The 27,228-nt window shown below is 35.0% G+C and overlaps 1 protein-coding gene across 18 annotated transcripts in view; it reads right to left on the reverse strand.

Moving 5' to 3' along the window:
• DMD (dystrophin) overlaps positions 1-27,228 on the reverse strand; it is a 2,138,536-nt gene that overhangs the window by 1,179,995 nt on the left and 931,313 nt on the right. For all 18 annotated transcript variants that reach the window (XM_058713880.1, XM_058713888.1, XM_058713887.1 and 15 more), the window contains 7 exons: positions 25,155-25,334; positions 24,721-24,849; positions 23,007-23,177; positions 9,685-9,807; positions 7,187-7,324; positions 4,263-4,415; positions 3,212-3,394 (listed from right to left, as the gene is read on the reverse strand). In XM_058713880.1, coding sequence (XP_058569863.1) covers positions 3,212-3,394; positions 4,263-4,415; positions 7,187-7,324; positions 9,685-9,807; positions 23,007-23,177; positions 24,721-24,849; positions 25,155-25,334 — 1,077 coding nt within the window. The remainder of the gene's footprint in view (positions 1-3,211; positions 3,395-4,262; positions 4,416-7,186; positions 7,325-9,684; positions 9,808-23,006; positions 23,178-24,720; positions 24,850-25,154; positions 25,335-27,228) is intronic.

Genomic DNA, 27,228 nt, shown 5'->3' on the forward strand with positions numbered 1-27,228 from the left:
AAATATATCTATCTGTTGCTAATAAAATTATAAATCTCTCTCTATATTATATATATATATGTGTGTATATATATATATGTGTGTATATATATATATACATATATATATATACACACATATATATAAAAGAAATTAAAAATCATGTCCCTATTCCAGTATCAACTGAAAGAAGAAGAAAAAAAATTTTAAGCCACTGAGCCCTTATAATACAGCAGGTGTTTTACAAATACCGCCATATTTCATTATCACAAAAGTCCATATTTCCATGGCACAGGTGAGAGAAATCAGGCTGAGGGATATTTACCCATGAGCATACAGTTAGAAGACAGAGTAACTGGGATACATATTCTGGGCGGTTCACCCCAGAAAGTGGCCTTTTTACTAGACCACACAGGTGTTACGAAACATCCTACGGAGAAATTCCTTATGTTCAGTTTACAATCATCACTTGGTCTTCAATGAGCAGCCAGGTCTCAAGACAACAGGAAGCATATTAGAAATGTCTTCTATTCCTAACTAGGACTGGGGCTTCAACCTCCTGAATACTCGGATTCCTCCCAATCTGTTTTCCCTTCTCTATGGTCTCTCGGATTGTCCTGAGGACCATCATCTGGTGACCCTTGGTACTCTGCTTTGGTCTACATGCCTGTCTGGCTCAGGGCTGCCTGATGGTTCCCTCAAAGTTCTAGGCCTTGTCTGAGCTTTATTATGACCATATGTAGCTCTGACATGGACATATTTCCTGAAGTGCACAAAGTGTGCACTGCTTAGTCCATTTTTGAGCCTTTATCTCTGAAATAAGGAAAATAAACTTCACATTTTGAACACAGCTCTCAACTGTTAGGCACTTTATAGTACCACCTGCAATCTTGAATTGCTACTCCTAAGATATGAAAGACTAACTGAAAATCACTGCATCAAACAAAGTCTGGAATTTACATCTAGAGAGAACAGAAAGGGACATTGGGGAGAATGAAAGATGAGAGCAAGAGAAAAAGAACCAGGGAGCAGTAAAGAAAGAATACTGAAGTTATGACTACCTGTCCAGGATCGGGGCCACTGTAGGATTATTCCAAACATAACTCCTGGTTAAGCTGTTCACTCATGGCTAATCTCAAATGGCCTCAGTGTATGAAAATTGGGTAAGATGACTCTAACCAAGTTGCAGACATGTGAAATCAGTTTTTTGATATATATGAGTAATCAGTGGAATAAAAAGATACATCTTGGATCTCTCCCTCTCTATCACCTTTTAGTCCTAATTAAAATTCAAAGCCAAATATAACTGTAGTATTAAATTGATTAGTCTTCATACGTATTGTTATTGCTTCTGTCATCACAGAAAACCAGAGTTCACGTAAAAATATTTCCCCATCCCAGGCACCTTGTAAATTTTGGATCTCTCAGATATAAAATCAAGAAGAAACTTTAAGAGGAAATGTATCATAGCATTTTAGTATGATTTTTAAAATGTTATGCTGGTTCAAAAAAATCCTTACTTGATTTTACCAACCACCATTACACTTTACAAATACGTGTTAAGAGTCCTTTTATGTATGAAGGCATAATGACATTTTGAGTGGTTGGTTTGTGTAGATTTTTGATCTTGTGTCTATTTAACTATAAAATGTTAATAACTTACCTGGACCAGGTTCTAAAAAAAATTAATCCTGCATATATGATTTGTCAAGATATGGGAAAATTGGAATGGAGAAATTAGTTAGTAGTCAGATAAATCAAAGCAAGAGACTTGTCCCTGAATGATCTATTAAATTGAGAGAAAATATTTTACTTGAATTTTCTTTATGGTTGCCTTAATCTTTCAATTCATTTTGTATCCATACACACAGGCTTTCTGTTAGTGTAAGCTTCAGTGATTTATGACATATTATGTTCATAACATCTAACAGGAAGGATAATAGGCTGAAATGTGCAATCAGCTGGAATTGGACTTCAAGTGTAATATAGTCGCAATATATTATATTACTTCTTCCAATTTCTCAGAATATTCAGTGGCTATTAAATCTTAGGGTACTGGGTTTCATCAAAGGCAGCGTATTCATGGATTTTTCTAATGTGTAAATACAATCAACAATAATATGCAGTGTGTTTTCCCTTGGTTAATAAGCAGCATTAACAAAATTGTACACTTATAAAATAAAGTTACGTCATCTAAGGCATATTTTTTAAATATGCCAAATTAAATGGAATCAACCCATAAGAAATTCCCAAAAAAGTCTCATCTGAAGGTTGAAAACAGCGAAATTGTCATTTACATAGATCAAAAATGATGGAGTATCTGTGGGTTTCATGTGATTCAACCCAACCGAATAATAAATCCTTATTTCCCAGACTTTGACACACTTGTCTTGTGAGGAGCATTATTTTTGCAAAATCACATAGCAGTAACCATTCCTCTTCTCGTTATGGTATCTCAGAATAGGAACAAAAATATTTTTTCAAAAATTCTATGGTTTATACCTTATTACCAAAAAAAGAACTATGAAGACCAAGCTTATGATTATGAATTGCCTTTTTAAAAATAAAATCACAAACTTTCCATTCAGTTGTTTAAAAGAACAGTTGCTCCTTTTCCCTTTGGCTTGTAATATTTCAGTAGTCACAATATTTGATATTATCCAATCTGCTGTCAGTTATAAGCCATCTTATTAGGCAGCCAAGTCTAAAAAGCCTTTTAACCCATTAAGTAGCTAGGGCAGATACAAGGACTAAACTACTATTCTTGAAGTCAATGACATAAGATTCTTATGCAAGCTGATAGAAGAAGATGGTTCACAAGAGATTTATTGTTTACTATGTATACATTAAGAAAGTAAAATTAGCATGGGATGGTCTCAGGAAAGCAATACATATTTTTGGATCAGACACTGAAATAAAGTAAATGTATGATCAATTGACAAATTCGCATTGCCAATGTTATGAAAAAAATGATGTGGCAAAACAAATTAAGATGTAGTTTTCATTTTTGATAAAGGGGCGGTTTCCTCCGTGCTGTTAATTTCTTGTGTTTTTAATCTGAAAACTTAACCTCTACTTGTTGCCGAAGCCCAAAGCGAGGGCAAGCTACTCACTTGCAGAATGCATATTAGAAGCCTGAAATTGCACCCAGGTTGTCTTTTCCTGTTAGTTGGCCTCTGTTATTAGAGTAGTAGTTGCAAACACATACGTGGGTTTGCCAGTAACAACTCACAATTTGTGCAAAGTTGAGTCTTCGAAACTGAGCAAATTTGCTCTCAATTTCCCGCCAGCGCTTGCTGAGCTGGATCTGAGTTGGCTCCACTGCCATTGCGGCCCCATCCTCAGACAAGCCCTCAGCTTGCCTACGCACTGCGTTCAGCTCCTCTTTCTTCTTCTGCAATTCACGATCAATTTCCTATTGAGCAAAACCAATACAGGGCCCAGGGCAGTTAGCTAACCACATCAACCAACCTGCAAGCAGCACATACTTCTCTCAGAAATCTCCTAGGCTGTTGTCATTTTATTGTCATTTCCCGTAATTTACAAATATGGAAGCCATCACTGTCATCTTCACCCAAGAATCCAAACGGTATTTCAGTTATCCTTTGAATGCTCAGTTTTAGATATGCTCCCTAAGAAAATATTTAAATTGATCTAACATTTTTCTTTCTTCTCAATTCCTCTAGTGTTTTGGGGGTTGACCCAAACTGAAGTGACTACTCATTACTGATTAGGGACCATCCACATAGAATATAATTTAGAGGGTGAGTGGCTATTTATTTTCTTTTTTAAAAGTTTTGAGGAACTCAACAGAGAATGAAGCAAAATAAAAAGTGTAAAATAATAACAGGAAAAAAAAAACATCTTCAGACAATATGCAAATAAATCTACAGAGATTTGACACTGATGTGTGAAGATGCTCTGATGAAATGAATGTGCTAACATGAGAAAGAAGCCGTCCATATACCGATAAGTCATTTGTTCATCTGGAACAAAGATACACAGAGTCAATTACAATTTTACCAGGAAACATACGACATTGCTTAACTCATTTTACATTGTCTAAAAATAAAACATTTTATTCATTCAACAATAGGTCAATTGAAAAACACTTAATACAGCACATTTACTAAAACAACACACAATACGAGGAAACGCAGCAAATCAGAGAGCACGCTAAAAGAGGAAACAGCAACAATTTCAAATATCATCCACCCATGTTAAGGTAAAGAAATTAAACTGTAGCAGTAAAATCTAGTATTGACATTCTAAAACAACATTACCTTAATTTTCCTTTCATCTCTGGGTTCAGGTAGGCTGGCTAATTTTTTTTCAATGTCATCCAAGCATTTCAGGAGATCATCAGCCTGCCTCTTGTACTGATACCACTGGTGAGAAATTTCTAGAGCCTTTTTTCTTCTTTGAGACCTCAAATCCTGTTCATGGTGCAGATATTATTACAATATCAATATATATGTATAGGACACTTCTGGCTGCAGTTATTTAAAAATACTGAATCCCTCATCTTCTTGTACAGCTTTACTTAAATTCACATTTAAATGCTAAATATACAAATAGATGATTAAATGAGGTATTCGTGTGGCAGGACCTACTAAGACAAAGCTAAGAAAACTGGACAACCCACATAAAGTATTGTCTCCTGGCATGTTCAAATTTGTTGAGAAATCTCATATTGAATTGAGTAAATGAGTCAACTATATTATCATGTAGTCTATGTGAAACAGTTTAGTATATGAATACAAACGAATTAACTAGATATTTGCGCCCATTTAATGAGTTTACATTTGACTTTTAAAACAGATAAAAAATCTAAAATTTAGATCTTCAGCCCCGGGTTCGTCAATAAAAGTTTAAGTTTACATAGCCAAGCAACTACATTCACGGTTTTAGAAACCCCTGCAAAAAGTTTCATAGGCCGTGAATATTTTGTGATTAGAAATATAAAATCATCTGAGTTATCATGTAAATTGCTTTGAGCTCTCCCTCTCTCTCTATATATATATATAGATAGAGAGAAGTGTGAAAGATATATCTGTGAGTGTACATGAAAATGACAACTATTACAAAAATGCTTTCTCTTTTGAGGCTTGCATGGCCAACTTTTTTTATTATATCAACTCATGTTCCAAATGCAAAATGATGAATTAGTTAAAAAAGAAAAGGGAAAGTGCATGGCTTCCAATCAACCAGATGAGATAAATAAGGGCAACTGCTTAATAAGTCAACAAAGGGGGGAAATTAATCATCTTGTTCCTTACAAGCTCGCCCAATGTCTTCCCCGATCAATAGAATTTGTTATAATGCCATTATATGGTAACACAAGGGAACATAAGAGCTCAGAATACAGCTTTCATTTCTTCAGAACAGTAGCAATTAGGGTTTCATGTACAGATTTAACTGGAGCAAAAGAAAATAATGAATATCAAAGAATTGCTGAAATATTCATTGCTTTGGAACGTTCTGACCTTCTTTGAAGTATTTCATAAGGACTAGAACTGGAGCCCTTTGGAAGGATAATATAGTTACCGAATTTGATGGTGTAGTTTGGCAGGTGGAATACATTTTCAAAACTGCTTTTAATATTTATTTGCAAGAGTGATCTAAATTTCGTTCTCCATTTGGTTTAAAACTGAGGATGTAAAATTTACTGCCGTTTACATTTTTAGTTGAATTTCTAAACCTCCTGTGGAGGTAATAAATGCCTGGGATGAGCCAGATGGAATGCTGCTTTTTTCAAAGGTACCAAGATACAGCCACGCGAACGAGAGCTGAGCCATGTCTTCTTCGTGACACGATTCAAATCTTGGCCAAGAGAAAGGGCTTGTGGTCATAAAATCTGAAACTCCTCTCATTCCCTAAGCACAAGGTGCTGTGTAATGTGTAAAGATATTTAGAGACATTATATAGATCTCTTTAGAGATATGCCAGATAACCATTAAACACTGCTGTTCAGTAGGACACGTATCATCATATGACCAGTGTAGATGCTTCTGAAAGCTTGGTCACAGTTGGAAGTGTGTGAATTACACAGCTTTCTGATTTTTCTGAGCACATTATGGCTTGCTCTTGCACTCCCTCAAGGAAGAGGCCTTTTCTATTTACTGTATGTATCAGCAGTTACCTTCAGAACACCTGCTGGCCAATTAGACTTTCCTTGTGGATTCCTTGCAGGCACAATATTGTGTAATTACATTCTCAGCAGTGTTTATTTGGTTGTCTGACTATATGGGGAAAGGTTTTACGCTCTTATTTGCATAGTGAAAGCAGACTCCATCCACCTAGTAGGTGGATCTACCCACATAGCTACATAGCTCTATACGAGTGATTTACAATGAAAAGCTCGGCAATTAACAGTATTAGAAAATCAGCCATGCATGCCAATACGGAATATTGAAAAGCACATTAAAAAAATAAAAGGTTATTTCACAAAACTCTTCACATGTCCAGTCTCATGTTAAGAACTTCCTAATTATTATTATAGAAAAACAACAACAACAACAACAACCCTATTCTCTCCTTTCTGCACAAAGCCATGTGAATCACATGGGGGTTGAAGCTATCCCCTACCACTGGTTAATATGAGAGGGCCAGTTTTTCTTCAAGGACATTAAGATTCTTTTTGAGGATTCCTATATAAATGAAATTAGACTCTGTAGATGCTTAGTCAGTTGCAAAGAGCGACTCTCTTAAAGGCAAAATGAAGTTCACTGAAAAAAATTAAGTAGAATTCCAGGCCTTACTAAATGCATATTAGGTTACCAAAAGACTGGACCTACTTTAAGTAAAATCAGTAAACTATAGGAAGCAGAAAACCTGAAAAAATATAAATTGGTTATTCTGGCAGTTAACCAGATTTTGCAAGACAGAAGTAAAAATATCATAAAAAAAACTGTATTAGAAAATTAAATGTATAAACACTGTGACTGAAGCATGTTACTATTTTTTCAATCACTACCCAGAAAAATCTAAGCAAAAAACCCACAAATTTTTAAGTAATACATCTTTCAAAATCAAAGACACCACTCAAAAATGTTAAATAAAGCACACACACTGAAACAGGAAAAAAACGTATCTCTGGGGACTAAGATTCTTAAGCAGATTTTATTGATGCACAATATAATTTACCCTACACATGAAAGAAAAAAAAACCCACAGGCAAGGTATATTATAATTTTAGCTCTAATACCTTGAGAGCATTATGTTTTGTCTGTAACAGCTGCTGTTTTATCTTTATTTCCTCTCGCTTTCTCTCATCTGTGATTCTTTGTTGTAAGTTGTCTCCTCTTTGCAACAATTCTTTTACAGTACCCTCATTGTCTTCACTCTGATTAAAAACAACAAGTACAGTCTTCATTTTGGTTTTTAAAAAGCTGTACATCGTTAACAGAGATAATAAGACATGTTACTGAAACACACACAAAAAATTCCAATTTTAAACTTTCAGGACTATTATTCTAAGATATTGTGCTCATAGTTCTTTTTTTTCTTTTAAGTGGTTTACTGTAGCTCTTAAAAGGAGGAAGTTTCCTCCCATCTAGTTCAAAAGGACCACACTTGACCGGGGGCACGTGTAGGAAGATCAGGTTGTAACTTATTTCATCGTTTCACACAAGTCATCAAGTGGCTTTGATTTCTTAGGGCATATCTAGAAATTAAACAAGTTTGGAGAAGTGAACTAAACTTGTCATTTATAATATTAATCAGCCCATGCAGGAATATTGGATGTGGATGTGTGAGTGTGAGACGGCAACTATTTTTAAAATTTTACCACACTCACTCCTAAGTGAATGTGTTTTGTTTTAAATGTACACTAATTTCTAGCTAATCATCTATTTTAAATAACCTATATGTCCAAATTTATGACAAATATAAGGGCGTTAGTAAAAAATGATGTGCTAGATTGCTGTCAATATTGCAAATAATTTCTACAAATGTATCATTAATGTGTGTTGTTTTTAAAAACTCTAATCAAATAAGTATTAAAATGTAGGTTAGGGAAATTATTTTTACAATGTTCAGAATGCATTTAGTTTTTTAAACTCCAAGAATAATATTTTTATTTTATTTACTTTGAAATAAAATTATTTGAATAAGTGCCAGTTTAACAGGACAGCACATGTGACCAGGTGATTTTCCATCTCTGGTGTCCTATCTTTCTTTGAACTCAGTATATGAAAACTTTCTTTTGCAGAGGTTCACCTTGCATGGCCCTCAAGGTAGTCTGATGAGCTAAGATAACAAATATTAGACAATTTTTTTAAAAGTCACATGTATGTGTATTTGTGTGTAATCATTCATAGTACTCAGAGGTACCTATTTACATCTGCAATGCATATTTAAACCACTATACACAACTGAAGAATTATTTTTTCAGAGGAACATCATTTTTATCTGAGATGTGTCAGTTACTAGTTTAACAAAATATAACATAGAGATACGTTTATAATTTGTGAAAGACCTTCCTTATTTTAAAAAGTCTGCGACATTTCCTAAGGCTGAGGACAAAAACCAAAAAACCAATAACAAAAATCCCACTTCATTTCTTTCCCCATGCCAGGTGACGGCTATAGGGCAGAGTCTGTGAACAGCCCAAGAGGTAAGCAGTGTTCTTTTTCACCTCGGGACCCTTGGGTTTCTTCTTTGACATGAAGGAGAGGTAGGTGTAACTCAGCATCTTGGAAAACCTCTTCTTGACTTTCTTTCCATGAGCTGAGTTGGCAAGGCCACCAAACCCCATGCATGGGGAGAACAGACTGATTTCGGGCAGCTCCAGGAACTCAGAATTGTTACCACTGAGAACTAAGATTAGTGGAAATAGTTTTCCTATTGCTTCCCATACCTACAATCTAAAATTTATATACAGCCTTGTAATGTCATTTTAAAGCATGGCTGAGAAGTTCCTAGCATTGATGTGTGTCTGAGAAATCTCGAGCATGACATATGTAAAGGTTAAGAATGCCACATTGGTGATGGCTGTGGAAGAGGGAAAAGGAAATTGTGAAAAGGATGTGGAAGGAGAAATAAGTCAGGAAAAAGGGATGTGATGCAGAACTATTCAAGCCAGAGAGAAATATAACAGATATTTTGAAATTAATCAGGGTTGAAAGGAGAATGTTATGAGTTTGGGAAGAGCCCACATGGTTATATTCCCTTACTCCCATGAAATAAGCAGCATGAATTCATACATATTTTAGACATCTAATGTACTATTTGACTTTTTTGGCAAAACTAGTTTGTAGTAAACTTTAGTAAATATTTTTTATATTGTTTGTAATACCTCTTCTCTGACACAAACATTAAATTACCAAAAATCATGACTGACACAAAACATCAGCCATCCTCAATGGCTGAGTTTCTTATTAAATGTCCAGTTAATCTTTTGATTTAACTCTTTTCCCATTACATTCTGTCCTCTGAGTTTGAAAATTGCACAGGTCAAAACAAAACTGCTGAACTGTTTATTAGGATCTGCAAGTGCTCCTATGCGACCATACCATAGTAATTTGGCATTCATAATAAAGGTTCAACAGGAATACTTTGCATTTGTAATAAATCATTAGAATCACAAAATGGGCAAGGTATGCACTGAGAATCGAGTTGGAGACTTGAGTTATCTAATTTCTTTCCAACTATTTATTCGTTTTCACTCCTAGTTCATTCACACTTTTATCACAACCAATTTACCATATCTTTATTGAAGTCTTCCTCTTTCAGATTCACCCCCTGCTGAATTTCAGCCTCCAGTGGTTCAAGCAATTTTTGTATATCTGAGTTAAACTGCTCCAATTCCTTCAAAGGAATGGAGGCCTAAAAAAAAAGATAGTGCTAATTTAAATCAAAATTACTTTTTATTAGAAACATAAACCCCCCAAATTACATTTGTTCAACCTCCTGTTGCTAAAATAATGACATGCATTATGTTTCCACATTATATTTTATGAAAGCTTTGAAATACAACTGGGAAAGTACCTGAGGATGCAAATAAAGGCCAACACGTAACATTATCAGAGCTCAACATACATGCAAGATAATGCAATTCGTTATTTTGTTTTTTCAACAAAGCCAATTTCCATATAGTCGACTGCGCTAATTGTTAATATTCTAAAGTTGAATTTGATCTTATTTAAAATATTCTGATATAAATACCATTTGTGTAAATATGTCTTCTCAGAAATTTGCCTCATACATCAAGTAACAGTAACCTCAGGTAGAAATGCAGAATTGTCTCCTTATCCTCAGAAAACTACACAGCCATCTGCCCCGATATTTTAAATGACATTTTTAGCATGGAAAATATGACAGGCACACTCTCATAAGACAAACAATGCCAGGAGCTTGCCTTAGGAATGCTTTCTCTGGTAGCACACACAAAAAAATTCAAATGAATGAACCCAGAACATTTCACATAAAAATCTGAATGTATGTTTTCCAACCTTACAAACATCACAGTTTTCTTTGAGTTTGAAATTCATAATGACCATAGTCTCAAAAAACTTGAAAACCTTTTTCTCTAAGGAAACCACTTGAAGAGTGATGAATAAAACTACATTGTAAATCAAATATATATTCGAAAGAGTAGGCAAGATTTAATTATCAAAGTTCCAACAGTTAAGAAAATATGCATTCTATTGATCTTTACCCTGTATTCAATTTCTTCGCAGTAACACCCTAAGAAATTTTTTCTCCCTCATAGCTTCTGAAAATTCACAGATGACATAGAGAAATCTTATTTTCTTACAGAGCCAACCATTTCCCAACTTGTAAAACCAACTCAGGAACGACCCTCAGTGTCTTATGCCTGGATGACTGCATGTATCAAGTGTGGTCCCCATCTACTGCTCCCCATCACATTCCCAGCCATAGTCTTACTCTTTATTAAATGGCATCTCCTAGAGGACAACAAAGATAAGTGTTCAAGGAAAAACCAAGTATCTAAAGGTATAGTTACTAATGAAGAAGTGAAGAATCAAATGCCGTTCACCAGAACACAGCTGCCACATACAACATGAGTATACAGTTATCTTCCGGGCACTTTTACACACACCAGAAAGGATTTATGGGCTCTTTTGAAAAGTGACTCATTTTCAATATTGCTTTTAAATCCTAATGAACATCCACAATGTGAAAAGTCATATTCCTGAACCAGTAGAGAATGATAGTATCGTACACATATTTAAGGGATGTTTCCATCTCTGTATTATCAACATACTTCTACGCTTTAAAAACATATTGCTCAAAGTGTGGTAAAAGCAAAAAAAAAAAAAAAAAAAGCTTTAGCATCAAGACGAAACAATCTTAATGTGATACTATTCTGTGTCACTGAATTGTTCGCATTTGCTAATTTTTAATTAGAACGACTTCATTGTTCCACATAATTTTGTGAAAATAAAATGATAGGTACTATTTACAAAAACTTTTATTGAGTGCTTGGGTGTCAAAATAAAATGGGTCCATTTGCCGGCAGATTTATCTGTTCTACCTCTTTGTACGCTTCCTATCTAGCTCACTCTATCTCCATATAATCCAATACAGATGGTAATTTCAAAGGCTTCACATTCAGGTCTCTATGCCTCTTTCGCAATACTGCTTGACTAAATGCATTGTATTATCTTCCAAAATTTAACTGTAACTTTCATAACACCTCCCAAATATTCATCTTTAGCTGGTGCTTCACTTCTGAATTTTAATACAGACTCTCCTAGAGCCAGCTGATACCTCACTTCAAGTTCAACATATCTAGAAAGGAGCTCATTATCTTTCCCCCAAGCTGCTTGCAACACCAACTTCCCTAGTTCTGTAAATAGAAGACTACTTTTCTCACTCATCCAAGCTTAAAATGTGAGTCATGTTATTTTTCAACACTTCACTCTAGTAAAATCATTGTGAACTCATTCACCATGATCTACTTGCTTTCTATTCCCAGAGATACCGTATCTCCTAGTCCTCACACAGGAATTAAGGCAACAACCTCTTTGTAGGGGTATAATCTCCTTCTCATGTCACCAGTTCCATCCTGTGCACTGCGATCAGGTCAGTATGCTACAAAAACACGGCTTTCATTAACCTATTTTTCTATTCAAAAAGTACAAGTAGAATAAAGCCTGAACTCCAACATTATAGTCAAGGCTTCCCCTAACATTGTCCCAAGGACCTTTCTAGCCTTATTTAAGCGTTCCCAGTATCAACCTTTCTTACAAGCCTATTGGTGAACTCTGTGTATTACCCCCCACCTTGGCCTTTAGAATGTTTTTAATCTTTGGCGAAGAGCCTAAGCTCCTGCATGAGAACACCTAGACTGAATTGGGATGCCACCATTTAGTAGCTGGGGGATCTTGCACAAGTTATTTGTCCTCTTTGAGTCCAGTTACTCTATTGTAGCGTGAAGATAAGAAGAATATCTACCTTACAGGGGTGTTATGAGAATCAAATAAATTAGAATGTTGCCTGAGATACAATAAATGCTCAGTTAATATTGGTTACTATTTTCTCCCTAAATCCTATGTATCCATATGACATATGATAAACACTCAATAAATATTGACTCTTAATGTTGCCTCTCAAAACTGTACCCATCCATGACTTCATTAAAAGATATTCTTTTGAAAACATATGGTTTATGAAGAATAAAATAAATGCTTATTGCATTAGCATTTCTACTTTGCCAAGGTATTTGACAAAGTCATTAAATTCTGATGATGAACATGGAGAAACTGAGACTCAGTTTGGCAATGTAGCATTTTGAACAACAAAACTTGCTGATTAATTAATCTGTATCAACACAGAGGGTAGTTTCAAGGAGGATGCCAAAGGGCTTTGTATTTGTTCTGCCCCATGCAGTATTTTCATCAGGAATTTCTATTGTATAAAATCGAAAGGACCTGATTGGCCAAATGCTAGCAACAATGTTACCACCAACTACAAAAATGCGATAAGTAGATACAAATAGCTTTTAGGAAACACTACTACAACATGATTAATTAATAAAGCAAGATAATGCAAAGTCAGATTTTTATTAGTAGTACATGTGGGGTCCAGATTTCCTGATCAAAGACTGCCTTGCTTTTGTTAAAAAAGGTCACTATAGAGAGTAAGGATTTGAATTATTCTGTGTGGCTCCAAAGTGAGTAACTTGAATCTATGGGTAAAAGTTACTCGGAGCCTGAATTTTAGTTGAATACAGGAACAGCTGATTAGTGCTATCAATGTTTTTTTTATTATTATTATTTTTTTAAGAGCACTAATTGTAAAGTAGTGAGTTTCTCCTTGCTGAAAATACACAAGCAGAAGCAGGATGCTGACATATTAGGGTCTATGTTAGCAATAAGACACTTCTCACATAAATATTTCCCTAAAATTTTATCAACTTATAGTAAATTCTGTCCTCTGAATTCAAAAGGTTTTGTTTATCTGGAGCAATGCAGCTAAAGAGCAACAGAATGCAACTCGGATATGTAATTTTAAATGTTTTAGATGCCATACTAAAAAGTAAAAAGAAAAGGATCAAATTAATTATACTTTATTTACCTGATATATCCAAAATATCATATAAACCTATAATCGACATGAAATAGAAGATATTTTACATTGACTTTTTCATATTAAGACTTCAAAACCTACTGCGTATTTTACACTTCCAGCACTTCTTAATTTGTAATAGCCACATTTCATATAATAGCCATATGTGGTTTGTGGCTACTTTTTTTAGACAGTACAGATCAATAGTAATTATTATAACCATGACTTTTGAAAAGAATGGTTATTAGTTTGAAATACATCATAAGAGTAATGTCTTACTAGTGTTAGTCAAGCTGCTGATGTTTTATTTAGTAAATTTTAGTGGATACAGGTAATTTTTATGATATCCCTCTCATTCACTTACATTCAAATATGTTTTGAGAGGAATTTTGCTGAATCCTTCTGGGGATAGGAAAATTTATGGGAATGGGTTCTACATGTTCGATCAGCAGTTTCCATTCCTCATTTAATGTACATTGTACTGCAGTGTCTCTTACATGTTCAATACCATGTTATATGGCTTTTAAGAGTTTATGCTTTGTCTCACCAGTAGGTATTTGATCCTTGAAGTTTAGGGTATATATGCTCTATTTTCTGTAGCAAATATAACTCCCTTTTTTCGTACAGATGAGGTACTTACTATATCAACAACTAGTTTTAAAGCATCCAATATATTAACTGAAGTAACCAGTGACCAATTTTGTAACCAAAATAACCATAGATACTCAACCCAATTATTTTGTCTGTACTATTGGCATGATCAGACCAGCCATTTGACATGCACGTGATTATTACTCTTCATTCAGATACAAGGACTTAGAAAAATTTAAATGCTTCCTTAAGACTTCACTGGTTACCATTAGGTCATCACAATTTGAATATGGAAGGCACTTGCCTGACCAATTGAAGCTTTACATGTCATTCCTTGGTCTTTCTTGCCTTTGTAATTTAGGATTCTTATAAAACTTTATAAAAGAAACGCATAATAAGCAAGCACCCAAAATTTAATAGCTCCCTCTTGAGTCAGCAAAGCTTAAAACATATAAAGTATCTAGTGTTTGCCTTTTAGATTGAGAATTATGATAAATTATTTAAAGAAATTGAAAACAATGGTGGATAAATCATAATTATTGCATAAATTACTTCTATTGAATTTAAAGAAAATATATGACCACAGAACTAGAATCACAATTAAATCACACAATGTTAGACAATGCACACAAGATAGGTTTTAGAATACATAGAAAATAATCAAACAAAGATCATAATATCATAGGGGAGAGCATATACCATACACCAGGCATAGGTGTCCCACAACTTCGTTTTTTACTTACCTTTCCATCTTAAGAGCTTTAACATTGACTGGATAGTCATACAAAATACAAATAAAGTAATACATGAGGAGGGTTAATAAACAGATAAACGGACACAAAAGAAAGAAGAGACAGAGAAACTGAGAAAGACAACGCTTTGTTTTCCTTGATTTTTAATGTTTCAGATTGCTTAACAGCTATTAGTTGTGCTTTGCTGTACGATTTAGGATTAATGAAATTTAAGGCTTTGTTAAATTCTTAGCATTAAAGGTGACTTATATAACAAGTTAACAAACAATAACAGACTGAAAAAAGCAAAATCAATTACAAATTGATTCATTGTAAATTGGAAGCATTCAAATTACTCAGATACACTTTATAATTTTTAAAATTTAACCTTACTTTTAGTTAAATATTACTTCTCACGTGCAAAGATACACTAACATAATGACTGTGTTTACACAGACAGCAAAGTAAACATTTGTTAATGTGGACCATGTAATCTCGATAATCAGGATAAATGGCCACTACATTCAAATTACACTAATAACTAAATTGAAAATAAATAATCCAAGTGCTACAGATTTGTTTAAAATGGCTCAAGTTAGTCTCTTCCTTCCATTCTGCAGCTTTGAAAGTTTATTTATAATTACAATATCGGTATAAAAAATAAAATAATTCATGGAAACCAAAATGAATAAATTTTCAAGGACCAGTAACATCCTGCAATACAGAAAAGACATACTGAGGATATGATATGAAGAGTTATTTTCCAATCAAAATATCTGGAGAGGGGAAAAAAAACCCAGAAAGAGAAATAAGTGTATTAAAAAGACCTACCCAGAATAAAGATAACCGGGTAAACTAGTTTATAGCTTTATTCATTCACTTATTTTAACTTCATAAAAGCAAATTCCAAAAAACATAAGAAAGTAAATTTAAAAAATAAAGCCAAATTGACTCAGAATAGTGACATTATACTAGTTGGATTCTTTTAATAATTAGGTAAGTTAGTGGTTTATCTTTAATGCTTCAAAGATAAAGATGTGAAAATGTGGTAAGTTCCCAAATTTATGAGTTATTTAAAGGGCGCTACCCAGTACACTGGTTTTTGAATTGATGAGATTAATCTCATGGTCATACTTTTCAGATTAGATACAAAATATACTGACTGGTTAAGATACACTCGTGGTTCAAGAATCAGCCCACTACCTACTTATTGTTAAATATAACTGGAAATATATTTCTCTACGTCATGATTAAATGAGTTTAGTAGTAGCAACTGAAATAAGAGAAAAAAAGGATCGTACTGTAAAAATACATGAGGGAGACAAGCGAATTAAAAGCAAAAATACAACACTTTGGACAACTGTGTGTTTTCTCTTTTTTCTTCTTTTCTCTTGCCCTTTCTCCCCTCCTCTCTCACTTCTCTCTTTTTTGTTCAATTCTTTTTGTTTTTAATACAAAAAAGTGCACTGAAATCATGTTTTTTTTTTAAGTGAAGTTGGACAGGTTTATATTAACGTATAATCTAGCAACAATAAATACCTAATGATATAAACACAGGTAATAAAGTAAGCTGAGGGGCAGCATGTGGGAGTGGACCAAGCAATGAACCAGGATCTGACATTTTTCTAACCAGGCTAACTGTAAGAACTTACGCAGCTCACTGGCTCTCGGGGCACCTGTAAGTATCTGAAAGTCCCTGGTCTGAGGAAAGATTACTTTTGCATGTGTTGACTGATCAGAGAAATAACTGTCTTTCTTAAGGGATCCCAATCAGGAATCACCAAATAGCTTTAAGCATTTTAAAGGTCACACTAATAAGACCCAGTTAGTTGTAGCAAATGACACTGCTCGGCAAACTCAATAAACATCTACTTGGAAACCATTTTAACTGATTATAAAAAAGGATTTGTTATCAGATTTTTAACAGAATTAACCTTATAAAAGGATAGCAAATTACAAACGTGAAAAAGAAGTTGTTAATATAGGAATTCTGTTGCTAGGTTAATTTCTTATTTATTTCAGTGAAATACAATTAGCAGGTATAGTATTACATAGTTTGGGTATTAAACTGCTCATTACCTGAGGATTTCAACTGTAATTGGTACGTATTTAGTATTCTACAAATTATGCGATACCTATAGATCTTTACCAAAGTTTTTATCTATGCTTTCTGCTATAATTTCTTTGTAGAAAATTTCACTAAAAAGTGTGTATGTAAAATGTGTATGTGTATGTACATGTGTACATACCCATGCATGTATATCTACATACATACACACATACACACACATATACAAACAAGAATAACTGTACCAGTTAATGGACTACATTCTCTTCTGTCAGAAGAGGCGTTAAATTAGAAACACACTACAAAGGGGAAAAAGATAAATATATTTGTATTGATAAAGCTGACTACTGAAAATTGGGTTTTAGTTAAAAATTTCAAAACCAATAAATCTTATTCTGACATTCTAGATCACATTTATAAGTGGTATTCTTTATTTCCAACTGATGTTTAGGAAAGCCAAAATACCTGTCTAAACTATCATTCAAGTATTTACACATTACTTTTCACATATAAAGCCACTATTTAAGAGAGATTAGACCCAACCATGTGGTTTTGTGTGTGTGTGTGTGTGTGTGTGTGTGTGTGTTATATTCTATATTAAACGGGAAACTCACTGGCTCTCTCAGAGCCATGTATATTTATCTGCAAGCCTCTGGTCTAAAGAACGATTATTTTTGCATCTGTTAACACTGACTGGAGGTCAAAAACTTGACACTATAATTACTATAGCAATAAAATTATGAATATTTACATATACGATGCCAGATTGTCCGAATCTCATGTTACAATTACAATAAATACTTCTAGGGAAACTGCTACGTGAATTTTAAAAGCAATTTTAAAGTCCATTATGGAAATTAAAGAATATATGGTATCAAATATCTAATGGCACATAAATCTTAAAAAAAGAATTGAGGACATAGTAAATAAGTTCACTTTTCTTTTGGTTAGTACCAATTGCAGGGCCAATAATTCAAAATTTCAGCTCCATAGGAATGAAGACAATTTACATAGGCAAATTATATGTGTAAGTTTCATAATATTTTGTAACCAAGTAATTGCCTATACTAATAGGCCATAGTTAGACAAAATCTATTTAGACAATATTACTTTGAAACTAAGTATTTTGATGCATATTTTTTTCTTGAAACTCATATGCAGACTTTTATACTCAGTGAGTCTTGAAACCTGAGTCACTTTTCAGCTCACCATCTTTTTGGTCCTCACGTAATAATTTATGTCTAGGTTAGTTCTCAGTGTCTTTACACGAGTGGTTCTCAAACTGAGTCCCCAAATCATTAGCATCAATGTCACCTAAAAACTTCTTAGACATGCAAATATTAGGGAATACTGAATCATAATCTCCATGGGAGGTGGGCAGGGGGGATAGACAGAAATCTGTGTTTTAACAATTCCTCCAAGTACACAAAGGTTTGAAAGTCACTGCTCTAGATTGTCACTTCCTTTGCCTTCCCACAGATATCCCTTTATTTGAGATACTCACTGTTTCTCACCTAGACTATTGTGATTCCCTACTTCCTGTAATTTATTCAGATGCATTCTCTTCACAACCACTGTTGCACTAATCTTTCAACAGGGCACGTAAAAAGAACCCATTAAGAACTCCTCACTGCCTTTTGAATTAAGCATAAACTATTGGTCTGTGTGTCATGATCTCTCCACGCTGTGTCTAATCATCCTTTACAGTGTTATCATCCACAACTAAGCTTCATGCTCCATGCTCTGCATTTTGTAAGTAAACTGAATGTACTCTCCACCGAACACTCCATACACTCTTGGGCTTTTTCATCGGTTTATCCTGAATTGTTACCTCCTCCATGTTGCTAGAATGGCTAAATTCACTTAGCATACACTCATTCTTGGACCAATATCCACAAACATGACTTGTTCCGTCATTAAACCGTAAGCTCCTTGAATCCATCACATCTTACCTAGCAATACAGGGACCACAGAACCAAACATTGTGATCTGAAATACTACAAGGTTGGTGAGAGATCAATCATATTGGTCCCTTTTCCCAACAGTTTCTTCATTAATCCCTTAAGATCTACCTCAACTATCATCTCTCCCAAAATGCGGACTCCCATCTCCAACTTGGCTTCTCCCAACATGGAGAGGGGCAGAGACGCCGTAAGGAAAAGGACTAAGGACTCAGTTTATTTCTGCCCTCTATGCATCTGTTTCCTGCCATCTTCTTTTCCTGATAATATCTTCCTCACCATCACCGTGCTAAGCCACCATGTTCAGATTCCCTAAAACAAAAAGAGATGTGACATGTTGTCTTTCCCCACTGATTCCATCAACTTTACTCATGGTTAGGAAGTTACCACTGATTTATTTTGATAATTCTGACCATCCCCAATAAAAGAGCCATTTTCTCAAAGTGATTTCAAACAGATTATGAGGATTAAGCTTTTTCAAAGCAATCAGATACTACTGATAAACCTCAAGGAAATGGGAAGAGGTATAATGTATTTTAAAGGTCCTATTTGGGACAAGCAGAATTTCCCAGCATTTCCTATAATGGTCCACTTGATAATATGTAAGGCTGGTCCTTACAATGGAAATAGCAAAGAAGTCTTCTTGATCTCAGCCCATTCCAGCAGTGACCCGAAAGAAAAGCAGCCATTTCTCCATTTCTTTTTCCCATCACTTTCTCTCTCAACTCTAAAAATTTGGCTCTTCAAAGCTAACATATAATATGATGGAAATCATTACTGATATTAATTATTTTTTCACTTTGCATCTATACGTGTTTTTTTTTTAATGCATGCTTTTACGTATCCTAGGCCATTTGATATTTACCACAGTTGTGAGGTTAAAATAAGACAAATAACAGCTTACGACTTTTCTAGATAAAAACATGGCTCTGAGAGGTAAAGGGTCATATATATGACCACATCCCCAACAAGTTTTGTGGCTTCAAGGGAAGAATTTCTTCCTTGCACCATGCTGTTTCTCATTAATGGCTAAAAGTTACCACTGTGGAGAGCTGCATCTGATGAGTAAGTTCTCAATTAATCTAAACTGAGGACCTCAATGCTCACTCATCTCCAGATTTCGTAATTTCTTGTCATGAAAAATCACTGCAAGAGATACAAACTTCATATTCTTCACCAAACAATGAATCCAGGGATTGTCAGCGAGTTTTCAGGATAAAATTTAGCTCTATTCAACTGCCCTTTCTAGGTGACCTTTAAAAGAATCCTGAAGTTAGTTCTTCTACTGAGTCACTTTTCTACCCATATACATTTCCAACCTACTTTAATTAATTTTATCATTGTAGATTTTCTCCCAAGTTATTCTTCTAAGTGTAACTCAACCATAAGAAGGGCAATACTCCAACCCAATCTTACCTTGCATAAGCCCTACTGTACTAGGAGCTTAATTTCGAGATCAAAGGTCACCCCAGAGAATTCCAGCACTTCCAGAATTACCCTACTCCATAAGCAAACACACATACAGGTCGTTATTTTAAATTCCTTATTGCATCAACAAAAGATCACTGGACTGTCAAATTTTAGAACTCTTCAGAGCTAATCTAACTAATTACCCCTCATGTTAACTAATCTGACCCAGAAATTTTACACCACGTTCTATGGACATAACTTGCACCACTTAAATCTTATCACAGGAAGGAGAAAGATACAAGGACAGAAATCCACCCATCCAGGAACTCTCCTGTTATCTATTTTATACATTCTGTTCTAAATAATAACCCTTGGGGGCTGGGAGGGTGGGATGCTTTCTTTTTAAGAATTACTAATCGGGTTTAACTCCTTTATCTTACAAACACTAAAACGGAATTGCAGGGAAATCATATGTTCTGCCTAATGCTGACAAAGTTAGGCTGGGAATTCAGTCTTTTACGTCCAATGGTCTTAATATTATACTATGTGCCTGCTGGAATTACCTCACTAATTGAATATCTTCATAAGGATGTACGAGCGTTAAGCACATATGATTGTAAACACTATTTAAGCTTGTGTTTGTAAACCTATTTTTAACAAGTATTTTTTGTATCCTTGCGTATTTCCACACTCACTAGCACAGTGCAATGAATGTATCAGCAAAATGTTAGATAAGCTCTACCTCCATGTTTTGGTTTCAGCATGATGATAGGGCATAATTCTCTTTCAAAGCCCTGCATCCAGTCATCTTTATTAATGTAGAGAAAAAGGAGTACTTTGAAAAGTGACAATGTGATTCTCTTGTTAATTAATCTATCATCGAAAATACTGATTTAAAATCTCTTTTATGCTGTTCTTCAGGAAGGAGAAAAAAAAGAAGTGCATCAAGTGGCTCTCTTTATGGAAGTAAGTGACAAAGTTGTACAGAATATAGAATGAAAATTCACAAACTTCTCTTGGCCATGCTAAGTCTGTCAGCTTCTATCACGCAGGTTGAATTCTCATTTTTCAGCATCTACAAGTAACAATCTTGTGACTTAACTTGTCTCAATCTGCTATTGAAAAGGTCAAGAAGATAATGCCATGTTTTCTCTTAAATATTCTGCAGCCTAGTGATATGTATAACAGGAAGAAAATAAAACCTAGTAATGAAGGATTAGCATCCATTTTTTAAGATGACTGAAAGAGCCTTTGGTTGTTTAGATATTACATATTCAGATGATAATCTCTAGAGGTAAAACCAATTGTCTTAAGTATCAGAATAAATTCTTCCAAAAACAATTATATGCTCTGAAAATAGAATTTCGGAGCCTTTTAGATATTTTCCAGGTGAGGACAGTTTCCATAAAATAGCACATAAATGAGTATCACTAACTAGTTAACTTAAACATTGCAAAGAAGCATCATTGAATTAAGGTAAGCTAATACTTTTTTGCCTTGGGAAGGCGAGCTTTGGAGGGTAACTGTGTTTCATGCATATAAAGTATTTGAAATTCATACCACGTTACCATATATTTTAGAAACTCTTTTAAATATGTACTAGTACATGTAACAATGATACATTGGAATGCCTTAGAAAATGTAGCAATTGTAAATCATGCTATTATGGGTGTCCATATTTATCAAAACGATTTTCAAACATATTCTCCTATTGTTCCAGGAATCAGCACTTACCTGACATATTACATCATATCGTCTCACAAGTATTTCAAGAATGTTTTTCTCATTTAAGATTATTTATAGCAATTATCTGTATATGTAAATACACATGTTTATTTTACATACATTTTTGTGTTTTAAAGCATATCATGTATATTGAAAAACGTGTCAAATGACATCTTAGAAAATTTGGGGTAGTTCCTTGCAACTTGACACTCACCCAAAAGAGCTGGATTTCTATATATATATATTCTTGCAAGCAACCTATTAGATAAGATTTTTGTCTTCATTAAATGTTACACAAATATAAAGGATTATCATGCAAAATTCCATATCCCCTGGTTCTTCATTAAATAGAATCAATATAAACAGACATATAAAATTACAAAATTAGGTTATATAAGCTTTGCAATTATTTGTTTTTATGGCTTGAGCATGTTATTATAGCCTAATGGATTTTGTCACAGTACGTATCGGCAATTAGCAAGAGCAAGTTAAATACACATACATACACACATGTGCACAACCAATAAAGAGAATACAAACACCCTAGATCATGCAGGAGATGTACAAGGCCCCATTTTTGATATGTGATCCATATTACACACAAGCAATATTATATTTGGCATAAGAAGTCAGCAGTGCTTTCCTTAGATGGATGTCTTTTGTGCTTTTGTTTGTCGTTGTTGGCCTGCAGCATGCTATTTGTTACTTTGCTGTAGGTTACCCCTGAAAGTACATATGTAAACCAGTACAGAATGCAGTTCTAGAATAGCTGTGGCATGTAAAGAAAAATGACAGAGAGAGGGAGACAGAGAGACTGGTGGAGGGGAGTGGGGAGAGATTGATCTCCCATGGGATTCAGGGGTAAAATTTCCTTAAATACATTTTGGCCTTCATTTTCGTTTTGAAAACCTTGCCGTGGGGGTCGCCCGCCCCCTTCAGAGTACTGCGCAACCTTCGCAAGAGATCATTTATCACTAGTTTCCACCTTGGAGCAGATCTTCCTACCTTTCCAGTCTTAATTCTGTGAGAAATGGCTGCAAATCGATGGTTGAGCTCTGAGATTTTGGGCTCTACTACTTTCCTGCAGTGGTCGCCGCGGTTTGCCATCAGGTTTGCTGCTTGGTCTCGCGTGGAATCCACCTTTGGGCGCATGTCATTCATTTCAGCCTTTAAACGCTATATTCCGTGAGCAAGAGACAGGGCTTGAAGTTAGTAATTAAGTGGAAGTTGAGAGACAGCAAGAGAGCGAGAAAGAGAAGGAAAGAATGAGCACATGCAGAGGAGTTGAGAGGGAGGAACGAAGTCAACTTCCATAAAAGAGAGGAGTAGAGTGGGAAATGTGTGTGATCTCGGCAATATTGGCCACAGTCCTGGTCTAAGTGCGATCTATGTTTATGTAAAGTGTTTACTTAGTCTCAGGAGGCGCGAGGGATGTTTTCTTGGCTACCCTTTGTTGCCCGTGTCGACTGTAATATTTTTTCTTTAGTCTTATTTTATCTTCACTTGACTCAGTTTCCTCGCTGTGGGGTAACCTTAACGTATGCTCGGGAAGAAAGGCAGCTGAGGAACAATTTTCTTTTCCTTCCTAGGTGTCATGGGGAAAAAATGGACTTTCCAACAGATAAGAATTCAGTGTGAAAGACAGAGGGATTGACGAAGGTTTTGCCTGACTCGAGAGGTCAGAGAGACTCTAAGTGAAACAACTCAGCTCCCATTATTCCAAAGGCCTTGAAGGAAATGCCACCTTAACATGGCAGTCCCTAGCTACACATCAAAGGACAAGAGAGAGCAAAGTAAGGTACACAAAGGAGAGTAATTTGTTTTGGGGATAGGCTGAAACATATCAACAGTTTTTCATTAAAAATGAATTGTAATCTTTGGAAAATAGGCACTTCATAAAAAAGAAATGAATGAATTGTACACACAGAAACTACAGTTTTTGGGTGCTCCTTAAGTAATAACCCACTAATTAAATACAATTTTTTTCAGCAAAACAGAATAAGGACTCGTTAATTCAAATGGAATTTGTTAAATTTCAAGTCTTCCTATTTAAGATGTTATTGAAGAGAGATAATATAGCATCAACAAGAGAAATTCACACATTATACCTCTCATATCCTTTTATAGCCACCATCTTTAAAAAGTAACAATTAAGTTGCCTTTGAGAAAGATGACTTAGGATGTCCTAATAATTGGTTCTACCACACAAAGAGAGAACACAAAGCCATGTTTACTTTACATATAGCGAAAAATAAAAAGCATCCAGTTTTATATAAGCTCAATATTGTTACTAATTACTAAGATTTGGATTGCATACGCAAAATGCCCAGATGATTGGATTTCAGGTTTTCCTCAGAATGGGCTGTGGATGATACTGGAAAATGGATCCTTGTGTGAGATATAAGAACGTGAGATATTTACTACGACGAGTAAAATGGGCAGGAGTTGGCAACATGACACCAAAATAAATCCCGGCATCCCTTTGCCATCAGAGTTTAAATTGTGCGTAATGAGCTGAGAGGTGGATATGGAGATATCCAGATTACAAAAGTCTTCAAAGTTATTAACTCCCATTGGAATTAAGGAAGTAGGGAGGGAAGGAAGGTACAAAGGCAGAAAGGAAGGAAGGAAGATTTTTTTCACTCTTATTAAGAAGTCCTTGATGAGCGACATAATTGTGCAATTAGAAAATTACTTTTCATAATATTTTATTTGCTACCTTAAGTATGTCTTCTTTTTGCTGAGGTTTCTTTTTCTCAGATTCATCCAAAAGTGCATCAGCCTGAATGATCCAGTTTGTGATGTAATCCACATTCTGGTCAAAGTTTTCCATGTGTTTCTGGTATTCCTTAATGTTAAAGAGACATACCATGACATATTATTGATTAGACAATGTTCTTCAAAGAGTTGTCCTACTTTCTACAATATTAAAAGACACAAAAAAGTAGTATCATTCAAAATACACTTAAATGTGGTCTCCATACAAAATACGGCACAGACATGGAAAGATATTAAAACAGAGTTGCAGATGTTGAATTAAGAGCCATCATTTTCGTGGAGCTGAGGAATTTACAGACACAAATATTATTATTCAAATCACATGTAATTTCCTTCTCACAATGCAGAGGGCTTGAAAATCCTCTGGCCTCTTACCAGCAAAAGGTTTAACCACTCTTCTGCTCGGGAAGTGACAGCTATCCAGTTACTATTCAGAAGACTCAGTTTATCTTCCACCAAGGCCTCCTTCTTGCCCAAAACCGTTTTCAAGGCCTCTCCAAGCTCTGTGACACTCTTTAGGTGAACCTTCTGTTTCTCAATCTCTTTCTGAGTAGCCTGTGAAAAGGACAGTACTTGAGCTTGGAGTAATATATTGTAGACTTAAGATTTAATCCTTTTGAAATGACCGTGTGTATGGTTACTATAATAAGATTTTTTAAGGACTTAAACCTTCCATGTGTCTTTATGGGTGATGCAAATCACACCATAAATATTGGAGTTTCCTTATTGGGTATATATAAACATATAGGTATACATAAACACGATTAATTTCTATTTATTTATGATGATATATATTTAACAGATAAACATACACATTGTCCACTGAAACATATTTATATTTACTTACTTTGTAAGTATACTGAGTGAAGACAGGCCTTAGAAACCTTATCTACAAAGAAGCAACTGCTTTTAGAAAAGTCAGTAATTACTGCACTCTTACATTTCTACAGCAGAAATTGTCAGCATTTTGGTGCCACGAACCTATTTGGCAGTTCATTAAACTTAAGGACTCCTTCTCATAATAATATTTTTAAAACCAAATTTAAATCCATCGGATTTTAAGGAAAATGAGTTATACTGGAATACAATATACAAAATGTCTTTTCCCACCTGGTAAGACAGTAATGCCTATTTTCTTTACTAACGTGTGTAACTAGAGTAATCGAGCATCAGATCTTTAGGAGGATTTCAAAGTAGGCACGACCATAACTGGCATTTTGAAATATATACAATGACTAGAATGTGATATAAAATGATCTGCTCTCTCTACTGGTGGCCAAGTTGTAGAGACTGCTGAGATTGCTGAGGTCTGTTGCTCACATTCGTAACTGAAAAAAAATGCTGACTTTCAATTAGAGGTCTATGAAAATGAAGAGGTAATATTAAAATCCCTGAAGAGAGCACTGCTGCTTTCTAAGTCTTAATTTACAAAACGTGAAAACAAGCACATCTAATATGAGAAATCATGTAGAAAGTTGCTAGAAAAACTGATCCTAGTATAAATGTTTACTGTCGGCTCTACCTCCAGCCCTTTTCTTGTGATCTATCATGGCTGACCAGGTGACCAACTTGCACCTCCCTGCCTCTGCCCTGGTCCCTAACTGCCCACATACAGTCATTGGATATTCACTAGGGAGTAAGGCAGAGCAGATATTCTCAAGAAGTTTAACTAAAACATACAGGGACTGTGATAACACACCAACTTAGAAGTCATTTAGAAATGAAACTGACGTCTTCACCACAGGAAACCTAAGTCATGGTAGGACAAAATCGCTTTGGAGCAGCAATAGAAAGAGGAAGGAGCCCACCTGCGAAGAGGCAAATGAAACCTACACACAGAGAGTAAGAGAGGTGGTCCACGTAATCAAGAGAGAGGGTCTCTATAAGGCCAGCTTATAGCCCATTTCTAACTCCTTGATGGTCTCAATGTCTCTTTTCTATCTTAATAATAGAAAAGTCTGAATAGTTGCTGTGGCTGGCTTTCTTTCACACCACCCGGTCCCACTGCACTCAAAACCGCTATGTATACACGTCTGGTTTTTGCTTTTCACATAACATAAATAGGGGGAAATAAATGAGGCAAAAAGATTGTAGAAAGTAATTTGTGTACAAAAGACATGGTTTCTCCTAAGATATTCTTGAGTATTTATGTTTTTCTTTTCCAATATAAAAATATCTGAAATTGTTATGGGCAGTAATTTATGGGAAGTAATTATGGGCAAATGCACTCAGGGGCTATCACGTAGAGGCTTCCCTGTAATGCAGGTGTCATCTGTACTACGTGAGTTAGCTTAGCAGCACAGAAGGAATTCCTTCATGCATCAATCATAAATGTTACTGAGCTCCTACTAAAAACATAACTGTTGTAGCAATGGCATAGGTGATTCTACTTAATATCTTTATGGAAATTATGAGAAATACTTCCTGTGCAGGACAAATATCCCCTCTG

The sequence above is a fragment of the Neofelis nebulosa genome, chromosome X (genome assembly GCF_028018385.1).
Source record: "Neofelis nebulosa isolate mNeoNeb1 chromosome X, mNeoNeb1.pri, whole genome shotgun sequence".
Taxonomy (NCBI): domain Eukaryota; kingdom Metazoa; phylum Chordata; class Mammalia; order Carnivora; family Felidae; genus Neofelis; species Neofelis nebulosa.